The sequence below is a fragment of the Gigantopelta aegis genome, chromosome 9 (assembly GCF_016097555.1).
Source record: "Gigantopelta aegis isolate Gae_Host chromosome 9, Gae_host_genome, whole genome shotgun sequence".
Taxonomy (NCBI): domain Eukaryota; kingdom Metazoa; phylum Mollusca; class Gastropoda; order Neomphalida; family Peltospiridae; genus Gigantopelta; species Gigantopelta aegis.
The window spans coordinates 64,245,129-64,265,128 of record NC_054707.1 but is presented as its reverse complement, the minus strand read 5'-3'; the positions used below and the strand labels follow the sequence as shown (position 1 = coordinate 64,265,128).

General features: G+C 39.8%; 3 protein-coding genes across 3 annotated transcripts in view; 1 reads left to right on the top strand and 2 right to left on the bottom strand.

Annotated features, from left to right (window-relative positions):
* Positions 1-5,263, top strand: part of LOC121382320 — a 6,151-nt gene extending 888 nt beyond the window's left edge. Inside the window, exons 2-5 of the mRNA XM_041511900.1 lie at positions 1,132-1,329; positions 2,232-2,936; positions 4,034-4,222; positions 4,616-5,263. Coding sequence (XP_041367834.1) covers positions 1,132-1,329; positions 2,232-2,936; positions 4,034-4,222; positions 4,616-4,920 — 1,397 coding nt within the window. The 3' untranslated portion in view covers positions 4,921-5,263. The remainder of the gene's footprint in view (positions 1-1,131; positions 1,330-2,231; positions 2,937-4,033; positions 4,223-4,615) is intronic.
* Positions 5,264-7,343: 2,080 nt separating this feature from the next.
* Positions 7,344-9,949, bottom strand: LOC121380676. The gene is made up of 2 exons (XM_041509615.1): positions 9,794-9,949; positions 7,344-8,969 (listed from the first exon to the last, which is right to left on the bottom strand). The coding sequence occupies exon 2, from the start codon at positions 8,961-8,963 to the stop codon at positions 8,136-8,138; it is 828 nt and encodes a 275-aa protein (XP_041365549.1). The 5' UTR covers positions 8,964-8,969; positions 9,794-9,949; the 3' UTR covers positions 7,344-8,135.
* A 6,872-nt stretch (positions 9,950-16,821) lies between these two features.
* LOC121380974 overlaps positions 16,822-20,000 on the bottom strand; it is a 3,466-nt gene continuing 287 nt past the window's right edge. Inside the window, exon 2 of the mRNA XM_041510032.1 lies at positions 16,822-18,746. Coding sequence (XP_041365966.1) covers positions 17,980-18,729 — 750 coding nt within the window. The 5' untranslated portion in view covers positions 18,730-18,746 and the 3' untranslated portion in view covers positions 16,822-17,979. The remainder of the gene's footprint in view (positions 18,747-20,000) is intronic.

The following is a 20,000-nucleotide window of genomic DNA, read 5'->3' as shown; positions in this document are numbered from 1 at the left end:
GTGCCCTTTTTGTTTGTAGAATTTTTTTTTTTTTAAGTAAACAATAATTATATTGTAGATAAATGAAATCAAGATTTTCGTGTAAATGCGCAAGCTTGCAGATATGTGTCTGTGTTATTGAGTCTCAATGGGGCCCCATTGAGGTTCTAACGCGAGTGACGCCAATTTACTTCATTATTGCTAGTATATTATGACGTAGAACTGTAGGAATTCATATTAATTGTAAATATCAAAACTTGTAGTAAGGTGCCCTTTTGACGAGTCAATGTGCCCTTCTTTTTTGGTCCCCCCCTAAAAATATTTTCTGGATCCGCCCATGACCCTTGTCTCTGTCACTGTGAATTATTTTCACCAACACTACTGGATGTTTTGTTTGTATTTGTGTTTTTGTTTTTTTTGGTAATAAATACTAGACAGAAAACTAGATTTACAATACAATACAAGATAAGGCAAGACAAGACAAGACAAGCCAAGTCAATACAAGCCAAGTCATTTATTTAGTTATTGAGCCCACATGACCAAGATAACTACTTTTAAAACAAATGAATCGTGCGCTACTTGTGTACTAGTTACAATATATATTCAGTTTAAACCGATATATTTCTCTTTAGAAACATTCTTTTAATACATTTCATATTGTGGTTCGAAGTCAATAAATAATTTTTTGTAATGAATTACAAGAAAGGATTCTGCTATTAAATAGTTCCTGCTTAAACTATAATATGGATATACCGCTACATTTTTCCATTAGTAGCAGGATAGCATATATCATGGCCTTTTATATACCAGTCGTGGTGCACTGGCTAGAACGAGAAATTGCCTAATGGGCCCACCGACAGGGATCGATCGTAGTCTTACCGCGTAGGCCTATTAACCGAGCGCTTTACCTCTAGGCTATGTCCCGCCTAGCTCGAGTCACCTCTAGCACTCCCCTTATTCATATGATTTTGTCGTATGAATAAGGGGACGGCTAGAGGTGACTATGAATAAGGGGACGGCTTGAGGTGACTATGAATAAGGGAAGGGCTAGATGTGACTCGAGCTACGTCCCGCCCTAAACTGCCGAGGGAGTCTATCATTTTAAAAAAACCCACCGGATTTTGTTAAATTTCTCGCCATTTTCCCATCCAGTGCCATGCTTCTACGAGTTGGAGACTCCGGTGGTGGTGCGGACTATGAAGTTTGTGGAGAAGCACTGCGGGATCTCGCTGTGGCCGTGCTCCAAGAAGGACGTCATTGGCAGTGACAAGGGCCCGCTACTCATCATGATTTGTCCTGTCACATACAGCTCCAACAGAGACGCCACAGCTCTCCTCGACTCGGTGCGAGGTAAGCATTCAGTTCAGGTCATAGGATTTTACGTGCACATTCAGAACGATCTGTTGTAGCGCACGCCTGTCATGGGCGCAGGTGCCGGCTTCGGCCGTCTTCTCCGTCCAGGACAGGAAAAGGGTTGGGGTGGGTGGGAGAAAGGACCGCCCGCGCTGGCAAATACAAAAGAGCACCAGCAGCCCGATAAGCAGTTCGTGTGGCAGCTTTATCTTAAAAAGGCGCATATAGATTGGATGCGGCGCATGCGTGCGGTCCGTCAAAAAAGGAAATCGAAATACTGTACATTAGTTTCAATGAGAGCGTCTAGACTGGATACGTGGGTCTAAAAACGCGAGCAGTCAGCCGCAATGAAATAATCGTATAGGGGGTGTATATGGCCAACATGCAAACCGCAGACGCATCAGACGCAACAGTGGGACCGCACGCACTGTGAGGTATTGAACTCTAATTACAGTGGGCGCACAAAGGTTGTGTCCACGAAAGGTATACAATTAAGTCATTTGGTGGAAGCATGCCAAAAATTACCAAAGCCAAACCCTTTAAATAACAGTATAATCATGTTTTAATGGTTTAATCGTGTGTGGAATGGTTGGGGGGGGGGGGGACCTACATGTGTAGACCGAAAACATCGGGGGAGGGGGGGGGGGGGTTGATGAGGTGGCGGAAATGACTTGGTGATGCTTTAGAATCCACTGTGACTGCAGTACTAATTGTTGTTATTCTATTTTTTTAACTTAGAAAATGTTTGATAACTATAAAAAGTTACAACATTTTTAAGGAATATTGTTTAAGGCCTTCCGTTTAAATTCTGTAGGCTACTTATGAATATGATACATGTTTTGAGTTCGAAAGCCAATTTTTATAATAGTAATTGTTTTGTTCTTTAATGTCTTCCATAGATGGTCCAGACGTATTTCTGGTTTTGATTAAGACGGTGTCTGATAGAGGGAAGGATTCAGACGACTTGTCTCGGTTTTTAGACACATTAGAAGTGCAGACGAGAAACAGAGTTGGCGGTTCGTGCGTTCTTTTCTTTTCAAATACAGACGCCTTCAAAATGTTCAAGCTAGATAACCAGAACGCTATGCACGAAATTAAGAAGGTTGTCAAACAAATCTCTCAAGGCAAGAAGTGGTCGTCTGCTTTACCGACAGCTAGTCAGGTTGAGCCTCAGTTTCGTACTTTGACCGTGCAGACAAACTCGCTGCATCAATCCCCACCTTCTCCAAATGTCACTAGAAATCAGGGAACTATACAAATAGTAAACACCCCACATGCACCGACCCAAAACCTTACTTCACAGCAAACGACATCTTCGTCATTACAAGTTGTTCCAGTACAACAGCCAACTGTTACGTCATCAAAATTTGAGGACGCGTGGAAAGTTGCTAGACCCGCAACAACTGTTTCTGCTCCCCAGACGTCAACAGGATTCGATCAGGCGTGGACCATTCCTCGACCAGTAGCCGCAGTTTCGAATTCTCCGATACCAAATCTTCCTCCACCACCAGGTTCACACATACAGCCGGCTGACAACATAAAACCATCTGTAAATGTCACGCCAGTTCCAAATGTCAGTTTTAGCAGCTCAAAAAACTTGGATGGTAAGACTTTTAAATTATTTGATGTTATTTTCTGTTTAATATATACTGGAAGAACATCAGTAGGGTCTCATGTAGCATGTGTTTGCTCAACACGCTTGACTAAAGTAGTGTCGGAAATAGAATAAAACTGATTTTCGTCGATTATTTCTTTCATATTAAACTGACCAGTAAATATTTTGTAAATATCTATTTAATGATATTCTACCTAATTTAACATTTACTTGTTTGGGCTCTCATTTAATTTCAAGAGTAAACAGCATCTTGTACATCAATGAGAGCCCAAACAAGTAAATGTTATATTAGGTAGAGTATCATTAAATAGATATTTACAAAATATTTACTTGTCAGTTTAATATGAAAGACATAAGCGACGAAAATAATTTTTATTCTATTTCCGACATTACTTCAGTAATAAACATGGATGTGGGTTTTTTCCCTCAGCATTTAATTTTATTTCGGCTTTTTCTGTATAATTATTTCAAAGTGGATTCCGTTTGATGTACAATATCAATAAATGATCTTAATGACGGTGTGAAATTTTCAGTTTTTCGATTTTGTCTTTTAGTTATTAGTTTTAAATGGGTATCACAATCGTGATTAAAATGAAGTGATCTTTTAGTTTTTCTTTTCTTTTCTGTTTTGTATTTATTTTACTAGGATATTAATTTCTGTTCATTTGGTTTGTTCTTGGATATTATAATATCTACAGAAGCTGAATTTTGATTATATTGAGGCTTTTAAGTACTTTTCAGAAATGCACCCTGCTGAATCGTTAGGTTGTTGGGAAACATTTCAAATTAATTTCGGGTTGGTGAATGCCAGATGTTTTTTATATTTATAGGTATAATGCGAAACAATGATTATGTCAAAAAAGAAATCAAGCTTTAGGCAGAAATAGCATACACAATTGACCAACCATTTGATGTATTAACTCTGTCAGCGACCCCCCCCCCCCCCCCTCTTTTTCCTATATCTGAAGAAGACGCCAGGAATTGTGTTTAAAAGAAAATGAAAACCAAAAAAACTGATCAAGTACCTTTAATTTTGGGGTTGTTTTTTTCTTCTTCTGCTTTTTGATTATATTACTTTTATTGCAGTATTCTACTACTTCCCTAAAGGAAGCAACATCGAGACTCAGACGGTGCAGTACGTGGAGAGCAGGGCGAACGTGACGATGAAGGCGTGTAAACCACAGAACCTGATGGTCGTCAGTCCACTGCTGTTGTTCGCCCCCTGCCACAAACAGAACGAGGACGACGCCAAGGCCGCACTCAAACAAGCAAGGGGTATGTGGTAAAGTATAAGGCCATCAGAAAGTACCTAGTAAAAAAGTGTGTTTGTTTTGTTTAACGACACCACTATAGCACATTGATTTATTAATCATCGGCTATTGGATGTCAAACATTTGGTAATTTTGACTTATAGTCTTAGAGAGGAAACCCGCTACATTTTTTTCTTCTTCTACAAACAGCTAGGATCTTTTATGAGCACTTACCACAGACAGGAAAGCACATACCACGGTATTAGACTATACAGGTGTCCATTGAAAATGACAAGACAAGACGATCCGCTAGGTTCACATTCGAACCCTACCCCCCCCCCCCCCCCCCCCCCCCATATCATGCCACGGATGTTACAAAAATTAAAAAGAAAACTTGAGTTGTTTTATTATATTATAGATGGCGATGACGTCTTCCTCGTCTTGATCGAGCCCATCTACCAGGACAACTCCAAGGCGAAGCCGGTCCATGTGAGCGACCACGTGAAGGACAGACTCGGAGCCCTGGCGTCCCTGACGTATTCCGTGGACTGCCACTGCTTCACCGAGAGCAGCGACAACTTGGCAACTCTGGGCGAGATTCGAACCTTCTTCAACGCAAACGACCTTCTCGACGGCCAGTGCGCGATGGAGGCGGACACACATGCTACTTTCCTAACGCTCGAAGTTCGAGATCCGTCTGACTCTTACGAGAGCTACGTGTAGTGAGTGTATTGTGGACTAGGCGGAATTGAAGGCACGACATTGGCAATGAGGGCAGAAGCCTAGAACTATCGAGATGTAAGACATGTTGTATCGTATGGATAGTAGACAATAGCTAAACAAAACAGAAGAAGCCTGGACAAACAGGCAATTGCAGCATGTTGCATGCGTTTTTTGTGTGGGCTTTCGTTGGAGTAAGAGATGACACTTTATTGAAATGATGGAAACAAGATATAAATGTTTAAAGATTTCCACATAAACACTATTTGGCCGAATTTACAAAGCCTTCGTTCGTGTAAGAGATAATATTTTATTGGAAAAAAAGAAAGAACACATTCCCTTTATGGTTATATGGTGTCAGGCATATGGTTAATGACCACACAGATTTTGATAGGAAACCCGCTGTCGCCACTTCATGGGCTACTCTTTCCGATTAACAGCAAGGGATCTTTTATTTGCGCTTCCCACAGGCAGGATAGCTCAAACCATGGCCTTTGTTTACAACTACCCATTGAATGAATGAATGAATGAATGTTTAACGACACCCCAGCACGAAAAATACATCGGCTATTGGGTGTCAAACTATGGTAATGCAAATAAATAAAGTGATGATCAACATCAATATAAAAATTCAAGGTTCAAACAAAAACAGTGTAAAGAACTGTGCAAAAATACAAATACAAATATCAAAGAATTTTACGGACACCGAATTTTACTCTAAACTTCAATTTGTGCTGTATTGGCCATTCTCAAAGAGAATGTTACACCCCTGCACCACGGTGAGATTACAGCACGCGCAGGGGCCTACCCAGTGAGCCTTGCGGAGTACTCACTCAGAGTTTGGAGTCGGTATCTGGATTAAAAATCCCATGCCTCGACTGGGATCCGAACCAGCCTGTTGTCCGATGGCCTAACCACGACGCCACCGAGGCCGGTTTTTATTGGAAAGCAAGGTGCACGAGAAACATTAACTTTTCCACATAAACACTATGGGCCGAATTTACAAAACTCGTTTTTTCTGTTACATGTGGGTAACTACATTATATACATTTACAATGTTTTAAACACCTGCATTTTTTAAAACCACGCTTTGAAAATTCGACGTTATATGTGGAATAAAATAACACGGGCATTGGTTATATTATGGGCCATTTTTCAAGTGCGTGTATTCTGGCCCAGAGCTGAAAAAAAATGGACGGATAAAAAAACTCGCTTCTATGGTTATCAGCATCAGTATGTACACATATGAGCGATTTGCGGTAGTTACGCCCGCACCGCACCAAATATCGGACATGTGAAAAACAAACCACCAGTTCATCGCTCAGCTGAGGGAGAGCCATGCATAATGTTTAGAACTGAGGGCGAGTTCCACACAGATCCGCCCCCACCACGCATCCGACGCAGTGGCGTAGGCAGGATTTTGTATTGGGAGGGGGGGGGGGGGCACCTGTGTAGCGGGATATGACACAGGAATCTTTTTAATGTTATTAATAAGCGAAAAGGTAAAAATTCCCCACTGATCCGACGACTATGCATTATACCGTAGGAGGAGATCCAAATCACAGATAATAACCAGCAATTTTCCAAAACGTATGACCTATGTGAACAAGACAATATAAGGCGAACTGAATTTTTGGAATATACTCTTCATAAAAAAGTAGAGGGACTCTAATAAGAATTTACAATTGCCACATTTTAAGGTATATTAACTGTGGGGAATGGTTATATGATAATAGTGAATTAATTGGGCAAACATTACATCCGGTAGTTCAGTATTACAGTAGGTTTTATGACCACCAAAGATTTGAAGGACGATTGGGGTCAGAAGTGAAATTTGAAAGTTGACGTTTTTTTATACGTAAATCGCAAATTCAAACAATAAAAATGACTAAAACCAAAACAATAACAACTGTATGATCAACAGAATGAAAAAGATTGACAGAAATAATGTTCCACAGTGATTAATCGACCTTCCTGGAAATTGTCAAAATAGAGTACGGGGCATCTGCGTGATGCACGTGCAAACTATGAAATGTGTTTCGGTGTGTTGGTAAACAGACCTGAACGTTCTATACTAGGACGTCTGTTCGGTCTGATAGTTAATATTAACATTAATATTTCAGGTTCCCTTACTTTTTTGAAGAGTATATATATATGTGTGTGTGTGTGTGCGTGTGTCTCATTAATGCAGTCAACCTATGTTTTTATCAAAACAATTTTTATAAAGTTAATTATTAGTTACCGTAAAAGCAGAGATCACAAAGTACTGTAAATCTACCAGTGGTGGTAAATCCCCAATATTTCTCTCGTCTACGGTAGTCTATGGCTTTAGTCCACATTTAGGCTTCAACATATGGCTTCATTGTATCATAAGTATGTAGTTTTGCACATGTATATATAATATCTGTAGATAAAAACAACACGAAACATATTGAGTTATTTATTTCACATATATGAGACAACTTCTTTTTTTCTTTACACACAACTAACATACAGTTTGACATGTACATACAAAGAAGCGAAACGGAAGGGTATTTAGAGATGTAAATAAATATACATTTAAAAACAAATGAACAAATAAATCAAATTCAGTGATAAATTAAAGATTCTGTGTTAACTGTAGACATTAGACACCATTACGTGTGTGTTTGAAGTATTAGTAGTTGTTTTAAATATCTGAAATAGGGGTAGATTTAGGCATACGTGGGTCCACATGGCACTGGACTTCACCCTCGTTTGGTAGAAAACTAAATCTTATTAGGATTGTCCCTACTGTCTTCCACTCATAGCTAATATAAGAATTACAATCCGTAAACATCAGGCTCTCGCCTCATTTTGATTCGCCACTGTATTATTCAAACTTACAACAGTATGTCCAACTATTGTGTTAAAGTAAATCCAGCTTGTTGCTATTGATTCATTGAGAATTCGTTAAATGTTCATCCATTTTGGAATGTTCTTTTAGATGAAGTCATAATTGTTTGAAGCAGCTAGCTGGTTGGTCCAAATGTTCGTTCTCTTAACAATAGTGGGTCTTGCTAGTAAGTACATAATATGCAACTAAGTTATACTGAGATGCGTTCTAAGTATCGCATTGGTATTCAGAAGAAGCACAAAATGACAGAAACCGTGTTCTTTGTTTTTGATTGTTATTTTTGTTTTTCAAAGTAATAACAAGACAAAAGCTCCAAGGTTATCGGCGATGGCCCGATATATGTCTAGATACCATACAGAACCCTGTTGCTCTGAGACCGAGACATTTGAGGATACAGGCCTAATTCTGGATTCCCATCTTCACCCTGCTGACCCGTTTTAACTCTGACATTTTGAGACACGCCATAGGTAAACTGCATCTCTCCGGACACTGGCCAGAGCACGTATTTATCTTTTATCTGAACATCCACGGGTATCTTACGTCGTGTATCTCGTAGAATTGTCGCAATATCATTTTCGATGGTCTTTTCCAGTTTCCTGTCCTTGGCTCTCCGGATATTGACGACTACGTCTCCCTGGAGTCTGACTGTCGTCTTGAACTTCGTCTTGTACTTCTCCTCGTTAACCTCCAGCTGGGCAATGGTGTGTTTCCTCGCAGGCGCCTTCACCTTCGTGTCCACGGACCACATTAACCTTTCCTCTTTCGTTTTCTGGTCGGTAGCGTTCACGTGAATCTCCTTTCCAAATTTGGCTGTGGCCTCTAGTACTTTATTGGGGACCGCTAACGCAATCTCGAGACCAAAGCTCTTGGTGAAGCCCTTGGACACTTGCGTGGAGCACGTGCACACCGTGTCGCGCTCTGTTTTAAACGTGTGCTCGTGTTCTTCTTCCGTGTCATTCTTATACGTTGACGTGAAGAGCACTTTGGATTCTGCCTCGGCTGGCGTGACGTCATACGTTTCAGTAATTCCTTGCGTGTCCTTCACCTTGTCCCACACGACCTCCAAGTCTGCCTCTTCGTAGTTCAGCCTGAAGATTCGGGAACTCGTCTTGGTATACCAAGTCCATGCCCACTCTTTTATCACCTTGTCCAGGTCTGTGATATTAGACATTGTCTTCTGAAATAATAACATAAATACATTATTAACAGATCTAAATAATAATAACAAAATAATAATTTATTTTTAAAATTTAAATCAACTGTTATATCCCAAAATAAAAACACGATGCTTTATAAAAAAAAGAAAAAGAGAATCAAACAACAACAAATATTTTGGAAATCTAGAAACTTAGGCAAGCCATACATTATAACATTTCATATAAACACAGTTACACTGTATTTTGCAAGACGGCTATTATTGAATATCGACTGACAAACGATAAATATAAACACACGGGGTATCGGGTAGCACAAGCACCCATTGTATCACCGGGGTCCATTGATTCGCCAGCTGTGGTGAAAAATGGTGAGTGCTAGTTCACTGTCTTGGACGGCCTGTCCAGATAGCTGAGGTGTTTGCCTCAGACAGGGTGCTTAAATCGTAATTAGGTACAAAAATGAAAAGTAATTAAAACAGAATGTCAAACAACGTAACACTATTGAACACAATACGAGCGTAGTGGCTCAAGGATGCCAGACTCTCCTTTCAAATAAATTCGCCTGTGAAGACCATTTTCACAGATACAACAAATATAACATACACACACACACACACACACACACACACACACACACACACACACACACACAGTGGTACGTCTGCGTCGCCCCTGAAACTATAATAATAAATGTTTGTATATATTTATTATTAATTTGTTTGACAGCACTTTGAAAAACATAACTTTGAAAACCCCAAAAATTGTTTAGCTTTGAATAAATAAATGAATTAATAAATTAATAAATAAATAAATAAATAAATAAATGTAAAAATTAACAACTTACGTCTCTTTGACTCAGCGCTTATCAGGGTACTAGTAGTTTGTGTCCGTGATGCTGCGTCTCCTAGACTGATTGGAATTGTTTCTGTCAACACATCTCTTATATACAGCATTAGTCAGTCCACAGCTCACTGGGAATTCCGCCTCTAAATATAAATAACAAGCATGGGAATTCCATGTGCGTAATGTCGTCTTACATACGGGTACATTGATCGGTGTCTAGCAGCGCAACGGAATAATGCTAGCACGCAATGGCACAATACACGGTTAACCAAGCTATTTATAAGCATAACGCAAGTCGTGGAACAAGCTCGTAGATTGTTTGAAAGGCTGTTGTGAAAATGTTAGACACGAAGTAGCCTGATGTATTTATTTATTTATTTATCTTAAAATAGATTGGGGTCTTTTTTGTTTTGTTTTTCAAACCCACTTGTGAGCCGGTATTTTTCCTCCTGATTATTTTTCAATATGTGCATGTACATGTACGTACGTACGTACGTATGTATGTATGTATGTATGTATGTATGTATGTATGTATTGATGTATGAATATCTATATATTGTATGTATGTCGAGGTTGACTGTTACATACATATATATTAACGCACTGGCGCAGGGGATAATTAAATCCTTTCTGGCCTCACAAATTGTCCCATGCCGTTGCTGGGACTCGAACCTGTGGCACCGAATCGCCCGCAAATTGCAAGACTAACCACGATACGCTCTGAGCTATCGAAGCTTCCATAAAAGGAAGTTCTTTAACTCATCCATATGCATGGGGCCTACAATCAACGCGGTCGATCCCGCTTACGTGCATGAAACAGTGGGCAGACCTGGCACTGGCTAGTATGTATTGATGTATGAATATCTATATACTGTATGTATGTCGAGGTTGACTGTTACATACATAGATATTAACGCACTGGCGCAGGGGATAATTAAATCCTTTCTGGCCTCACAAATTGTCCCATGTATGTATGTATGTATGTATAGATATTGAGATAGATAGATAGATAGATAGATAGATAGATGTAGATAGATATGTGTATGTATATATATATATATATATATATATATATATATATATATATATATGTGTGTGTGTGTGTGTGTGTGTGTGTATGTATATGTATATGTATATGTATATATGTATATAGATGTATATATAGATATAGATATGTATATACATATATATATATATATATATATATATATATATATATATATATATATATATATATATATATATATATATATATCAGAGATGGGGCGATTACTTGACAAAAGTAATCGATTACGATTACTTTAGAATGTTACGATTACGATTACAAGATAATTGAAAGTAATCGATTACGATTGCGAATACATTGTCTAGCAATCATGATTACAATCGTGGTTACATTTCCACAAATCTACACAAATAATGAAATGATGTTATGCACTTTATTTTACAACCATACCGATTTCATTCATTGAAAGACATAATGGATAATTTTGGATTATTGATTAAATTATTTCAAACATTTATAAACGTATGTATACTGCAGGGAGGGAATCAGTTTTCAAAACCAGATTTATTATTCTTAAATTTGGATTGTTGACGAAAAGGTACCCATGACCATAGGTATAATTATTGTATCAATGCATAACATATATATTTTGTTATATTATTGAAATAAGCCATAATTAGTAATTGCAAACTGTCTGATCACTATTACTTGTTTTTTTTTTATTGTTTGTAGAAATTATACCATTTAATACCATCCACAAATTAAAATAAATTATTATTTAAAAAAAATCTATAAATGAAGAAATAAAGAAGGAAAGAAAGGAACAAACAAGTAAATAAATAATTAAATTGATATCTGCACACGTATACATGTGCACAAGTTGCTCATTGCATTTAATTGTTGACATTCTAAAAATGACTATTATTAATGAATCGATTTGCAGTCATGCTTGCTTTGTGCCATAGTATAAGGATCCAATTGTATCGGTGAAAATTACAAGTATCTTGGTCTGGGTGTGTTTATTTTGGTATCATTAGAAGCGCCGCGTTTCGTAGAACATCTGTTAAAATCAGCTTTCGGGAATTTTTATCAGACGTATAAACGTTTTAAGCTATTTTAAAGGAAAATAAACCGAGGTTTTTCGTGATAGACTACTTTTAACTGGGTGTTTGCTTAATTTCAAAAGAAAGTTTGCCACGGTACCATTTCATTTCATTTCAACTTATTTTCGTGCTTATATCCAAGTCAGGTTCAGGCACGCTGTCCTGGGCACACACCTCAGCTATCTGGGCTGTCTGTCCAGGACAGTGGGTTAGTTGTTAGTTGGTTAGTTTTTAGTGAGAGAGAAGAGGGTGTAGTGGCCTTACACCTACCCAATGAGCCCTTAAGAACTCGCTCTGGGTTGGAGCCGGTACCGGGCTGCGAACCCTGTACCTACCAGCCTGTAGTCCGATGGCTTAACCACTACGCCACCGAGGCCGGTACGGTGCCATTGGTGGACTTTCACACCTGTGACAAAACGAGATATTGTCAAGCGTTTCTTAGTTGACCCGTGATAACGCTGTATATGCATTCAGAGGAACGCAAGTGTTTTATTATTAATATATATATATATATATATATATATATTCATTTTTTTTACGGCAATGAATTAGGACACAAAACTGGGGCATATTGCTAGCTAGAACACTGTATTCATTCAAGTGGTTTTATAGTAAACGTAAACACGATAGATACTATTGTGTGAATGTGTGTCTTCATCCCCTGGGTAACATTCATTTGATAATCCAGACGTTATGATCCGCTGTTTCTCAAGACAAATAATAGTTCTACTATGAGAGTAGTAGACAATGGGAGATCAGTTCTACTGACTGACCAGTACTGCTTCTACTATAGGCACTGTTACTGGAGTTGATGCTAAGCACATCTAAGTTTAGTAAATAATTATGAGTAATCATGAAAGTAATCGCTGATTACGATTACATTAGCAATGTAATCGATTACGATTGCGATTACATGACATTTTCAAACAATGTAATCGATTACGATTACAATCGATTACGATTACTGATTACGATTACCCATCTGTGAAACCTGTCTTAAGCGGTCACACAAGGGAGTAGATAAAAATGGCCGCTTAAGACATGTGGCCGCTGATTACAGGTTGCGACATATAGTCTTTAAAACATACGTTGTTGTTTCTTGTTTTAGCGTCTTTACTGCTAATTAATGGATGAGTGCTTCACAGTTTACTATAAATAAACATTTGACATGTTCAGGAAAAACTGCAGCTGGAATGTATTAAATTAACCGTTCTCAACAAGTTTGTCTTCTCTTTCCATTTAATTATTTAATTTCTACTTCATGCGGTGTATTGTCATAATAAGTGAATCTACAAATGTCAAGCGTAGCCTACCCAGAGGTAATTAGATACTTTCCATAGTCATACAGTACTTCCTTAATTGATACACAGTTGAGATGTAGGGACTGAATGGGTACTAGTATTCCTGGAGGTGTGAAAATCTGTTATTTGCTGCATCTTATCGCTGTTGTTAAATATCCCTGGCCGCGTTAGACAGGTGACCGTTTATTACAGGTGCATTTACGTTACAAATCGTTTGGGAGGAAAAAAGTGGCCGCTTAAGGCAGGTGACCGCTAAATACAGGTAGCCGCTAGGACAGGTTTGACTGTATATATATGCATACCGTTCGAGCATCTCAAGCTTTACTTTTTATAACACACACATACACCACCACACACTGCACACCACACTGCAAACACACACTCTCTCTCTCTCTCTCTCTCTCTCTCTCTCTCTCTCTCTCTCTCTCTCTCTCTCTCTCTCTCTCTCAAGAGAGACAGAGAGAGAGAGAGAGAGAGACAGACAGACAGACACAGAGAGAGAGAGAGAAAGGCATAGAGACAGAGACAAAGAGACAGAGTCAGACAGAGACAAAGAGAGAGACAGAGACAGTAAAGTTTGTTTTATTTAACGACGCCACTAGAGCACATTGATTTTTTTTATCTTAGCATCGGCTATTGGACGTCAAACATATGGACATTCTGACTTTTAGAGGAAACCCGCTGTCGCCACATAGGCTACTCGTTTACTACAGGCAGCAAGGGATCTTTTATTTGCGCTTCCCACAGGCAGGATAGCACAAACCATGGCCTTTATCGGACCAGTTATGGATCACTGGTCGGTGCAAGTGGTTTACACCTACCCACTGAGCCTTGCGGAGCACTCACTCAAGATTTGGAGTCGGCATCTGGATTAAAAATCCCATGCCTCGACTGGGATCCGAACCCAGTACCTACCAGCCGATGCGTTAGACCGATGGCCTAACCACGACGCCACCGAGGCCGGTAGACAGAGACAGAGACCGATAAAGACAGAAAGACAGAGAGAGAAGGAAGGAAATGTTTTTATTTAACGACAAACTCAACACATTTTAATTACGGTTATATGGCGTCAAGCATATGGTTAAGGACCACACAGATATTAAGAGAGAAAACGCGCTGTTGCCACTTCATGGGATACTCTTTCGATTAGCAGCAAGCGATCTTTTATATGCACCATCCCACAGACAGAGTAGTACATACCACGGCCTTTGATATGCCAGTCGTGGTGCACTGGCTGAAACGAGAAATAGCCCAATGGGTGACGGACAGAGAGAGACAGACAGACAGACAGACAGACAAAAACAGACAGAGAGAGAGAGAGACATAGAGATAGACAGAGGCAGGCAGAGAGAGAGAGAGAGACAGACACAGGTAGATAGAGTGAGAAAGAGATATAGAGCGAGCGATAGACACACACACACACACACACAGAGAGAGAGAGAGAGAGAGAGAGAGAGAGAGAGAGAGAGAGAGAGAGAGAGAGAGAGAGAGAGAGAGAGAGAAAGTGAGACAGACAGACAGACAGACAGACAGACATACAGCGAGACAGACAGACAGACAGAGAGAGACAGACATTTCAGTATCTAGACAGACAACGTTAATTGTTTTGTGAGTAGCAAATCTAAATACGTAGCTCTTGTAAAAAATATTATCATATTTGCTACATAGTGCCATCATTGTATCTTGTACCAGTTTTTAACAGTATTGTTTAATTTTATATAATGTTTAATGTTTAATTTTATATAACTTTTTATAATGTTTATGTATGTTTGTAGGTTCAAAAGATTGCCATGCTACGATTTACAACCATTAATATAGTTTTAATGATACATAAAAACTGTTTTAAACATTATATTCTATTAGAAGGAAGTTTTTTAAGCTTTATGTATTTTGCAATAGTAGTAGCTACCGGACACCCAGTTTCAAATCTACAAGCAATATTACTACATTTTCCATGGTGAAATAAGGTTTCCGTCCAAACAGTATTGAATGTATTAGTGAAATCCACTAAACAGCAGTAGAGGAGATTTTTACAGTTATACTCATATTTATTAATTAATGTTTTAATTGACTATTTGATGTCAAATACTTAGTAATTCTGACACATAGTCATCAGAGGAAACCCGCTACATTTTTCCTAATGTAGCAAGGGATCTTTCATATCACATATCACAGCCTTTGATAGACCCAATGGGCCCACCAGAAAGATGGAGACCATTGGCGTACACAATGGGGTCATATTCACCTACTCCCACCACCCCATCCCAACCCCCACTTTACGTCTTTTGTTTCCCACCACCTTTCATACCTACCTGTCGCTCCATAAGACTTATAAAAGACAATATGGTTGTCCCCACCCTCAGACCACCCACCCGCCCCGAATGTGTTTGTCCCCAATAGAAAATTCAAGAGAGAGAGAGAGAGAGAGAGAGAGAGAGAGAGAGAGAGAGAGAGAGAGAGAGAGAGACTGAGACAGAGAGAGAGAGACAGAGAAGACAGAGAGAGAGAGAGAGAGAGAGAGAGAGAGAGAGAGAGAGAGAGAGAGAGAGAGAGAGAGAGAGAGAGAGAGAGAGAGAGAGAGAGAGAGACAGACAGAGAGACAGAGAGAGAGAGACAGAGACAGACAGAGAGAGAGAGAGAGAGAGAGAGAGAGAGAGAGAGAGAGAGAGAGAGAGAGAGACCGAGACAGAGACAGAGAGGCAGAGACAGAGACAGAGAAAGACAGAGACAGACATACAGATAGTCATACAGCTAGATGCAGACTGCAGCGTACATACATAAACGCATTACACGTCGTATGATCACTGATGTAGCCGGGAGGGGGTTGGGGGAAGGGCGGGCATGAGGGTCATGTCTCCGTTGAATTTTACCTCTACCTCCTTGTTTATTTGCTTGTCTCCCCAATGCAGTTGCCCTTCCCCAACCCCATCAATAAACAATCCTGGTTACACCAGTGCGTGTGATACATGTTAATTCAGCCATTTCAAGACATTGTTTCATTTAAAGTTAGGTAAATGTAGTTAATTTTCAATACACGCTGTGGTTTGAAACATAACCAGTAATAGTTCAAGACGGGATCTAGTTCAGTCAATAATTATAAAGCACTCGACTAAGGTAGCCCAGTGGTAAAGCGCACGCCTGATGCGCGGTCAGTCTAGGATCGTTAAACAAACCAAACTTCGTTTCTTCTACATGTATTTGTTTGTTTTCTTTAACGACACAACTAGAGCACATTGATTTATTAATCATCGGCTATTGGATTTCAGACATGTGGTAATTTTGACATATAGTCTTAGAGAGGAAACCCGCTACATTGTTTCATTAGTAGCAAGGATCTTTTATATCCATTATCCCACAGACAGAATAGCACATACCACGGCCTTTGATATATCAGTCGTGTTGTACTGACTGGAACGAGAAATATCCCAATCGGCCCACCGACGGGGATCGATCCCATACCGAACACGCATCAAGCATGCATGTTGCTACTGGGCTACGTCCCCCTCCTTGTCGCCCCCCCCCCCCTCGTCCGTTGTAACATGCATATCAAAACTTCATCGGAAGTGGGAAAATATGTTCCGTCTAAAGCACTGAATTAAACATCAAACAGAACATCTTTTCTTATAATTTTATTTCGCTGTACTAAAGTAAGACATCTACATAAATACAGAAATTCTTTGTAGAATAACTATCTAAAAAAGAAAAACAAACAAACAAACAAACAAACAAACAAACCCAGAAACAAACAAAAGCATTAAAAAACACAAAGAGGCCCATCGGTCCAAACGGTCACCTGAGTAAATTGTTGACCCTGCCTACCAGATTCGTGGATACCCATTTTCCGAGGGAAGGGGGGGGGGGGGGGGGGGGGGGGTCAGAATGATCAAATTCATGGTTTTGATTATCCATGGGTCAAGGAAGTTTTCCACTTTAGCTTGAAATAGTCTAGTAGTTGTGGAGAAATTACAGTTTAAATGCAGTTATCTATACGACTAGTAAATATCACCCCTCTTCGGGAACAAACAACTTTGATAAACCATCTACTTTTTTATATACGAAGACTATTCAGTTATAGCTTATGTTTCCTGTTGGGTCCCGCCCCTAATTTTTCGGTGATTGGGGTATATCAGAATGACCAAATTCACTAATTTATTTTTCCATGTGTCAAGGTTTGACAGTTATGGAAGAGCAGATTAAAAACAAATTGTCGTAGTTTTTCCCCCTTAGGCCGCACCCCTCAGACTTCTGGGGTAGGGTGGGGTCAGAATGACCACATTCACAAATTTGCTTCTCCATGGGTCAAGGAAGCTTCCTACCAAATTTAGTATGACATGGTATAATAGATCGGATGGAATTACGGTTTAATGTATTTCTTTATATAACTCTTGTAAGCTTCACCCCCTCCCGTGACATCTGACAAACTGGGGACCTGACATTATTAGCATTCACAAATTAGATAGAGACGATTTTTAAAAAAGGCTTAGTTTTCCCCCACCACTCAGGACCTTAAAGGGTGTGTGTGTGTGTGTGTGTGTGTGTGTGTGGTGTGTGTGTGTGTGACGCACGATGACAAATGAAAACAGGTCACTTGAACTTTCGACTCATGTGACTTAAAAAAAACTGAGTGAATAAACCAAATGAGAAAGAGAAAGAAACCTGGAAAGAAAAATACATCATACATTTCTAATATCATGTCTAATAATCGTGTCAACTAGTTGTAGTCAGCAGTTCTTTCCGACGGGTGTTCAGTCCACAATGTTATTAAACTGTCTGTATCTCAGGCCACTTCAATATTCTGGGATACACCATAGTTAAAATCAACAACCCCAGAAACGGGCCAGGTTACGTCCCGCCTATTAAAGTCCACTTCCCTTGGGATCTGTTCTGTATTTCGTCTTCGGGCGTCGTAGAGCACCGTGGCTATGTCGTTCTCCACCGTCATTTGGACTTTGTTTTCGACAATATCAAAGATGTTCACCAGCACAGTACCGGTAATGTGGACGTTGACTCTGAAGTTGGCGCTGTACTCATGCACTTGCACTTCCAGCTTGGCGGTGGTTTCACGACGGGGCTGCGCCTTCACGGTCGAGTCTATGGACCACGTGATTGACCGCAGTATGGTGTCCTCCTCGCTGTTTTGAACAGTGACTTCCTTTCCGTACCCCACTGTGGCTTGTAGAACATCGTTGGGGACCGCCAGGGTGAGGCCAAGGTTGTATCCCTTGGTGAAGCCATTGGTGATTGATGTTTTGCACGTCGACACCGTCTGTCTTTCGGTTCTGAGGGTGTGTTCTTGTACTTGTTCTGTTCGGTTCGTGAATGTAGAGACCATCAGAGTCTGGGGATGAGGAAGCGCTGCGTGTTTCTTTTTCTGAAATATTGGCTCTTCGGACCTGAATCGAACTTTGTCCCAGACGACGTCAAGGCGAACCTGTTTGAAGTTCAGTTTTTTACCAGATGTCGTTTTCGAGAAGGTGTCCCACGCCCACGTTTTCACGATCTCATCTATGTCGGTCAGACTCGTCATTTTCCTATTATATAGATCTGGAAAAAAATATTTAAGAAATCATTAATATATTTCTACGTATGGCGATATGTTGTTTGTTTGTTTATTGTTGTTGCTTTTTGTTGTTAGTGGTGGTGGTGATGATGGTGATGGTGGTAGTGCTTATGGTTGTGGTGGTGGTGATGATGACCATCATGGCGATTGTGGTTATGGTGATTGTGGTGATGGCAGTGGTGGAGATAGTGGTGGTCGTGGTGGAGATACTGGTGGTGGTGGTGGTGGGGGTGGTGGGGGTGGTGGTATTGTTCTGATGATTGTGGTGGTTGTCAGTTGATCTGTTGCTGACGTAACATTTTGGGGTTAAAAGATAATTAATATAAGTCATTTTTTGTTGTACTTTAGCTTCGTTTTAAAGTAATAGTTTGTTTTGTTTAACGACACCTCTAGAGCACAATGAATTATTAATCATCAGCTATTGGATGTCAAACATATAGCCTTATAGGGAAAATCGCTACATTGTTCTATTGGTTGCAATGATCTTCTGTATGCACCATCCCACGGGCAGGCCTTTAATAGATCAGTTGTGGTGCCCTGGTTAGAACGAGAAATATCCCAATGGGCCCACCGACGGGGATTGATCCTAAATCGACCACGCATCAAGCGAGCGCTTTACCACTGTTCTACGTTCTGACCAGCTTCGTGTTCATACTAATTAATTCGGCCTCGTTGGTGTTGTGGTTAAGCCATCAGACATAAGGCTGGTAGGTACTGGGTTCGCAGCCCGTTACCGGCTCCCACCCAGAGCTCAATAGGTAGGTGTAAGACCACTACACCCTCTACTCTCTCACTAACCACTAATAACTAACCCTCTGTCCTGGGCAGAAAGCTGAGTTGTGTGTCCAGGATAGCGTGCTTGAACCTTATTTGATATGAGCACGAAAATAAATTTAAATTAAATTAAATTAATCTTATTTATATGTAGCAGGATACCTCCACTCCAGCAAATTGTGAAACATCTATTCCGAAATATTATTAATTTAAACATTTTAATAGAGGGACACTCTAATGTACACACACGCGCGCACATATAAACACACAAACATACGCACCTGCGTGCGCACACACACGTCAACACATATACACAAACAAACAACCACATGCACATAAACAACCACATACAGATGTACAACCATGCAAAAGTTACGTTCATATTGTGCTGAGGCTGAATTAATTGTAAAATGTGATTGAAAACAAAGTAAATTTATCATTATTTAAAATTGAAATAAAATCAC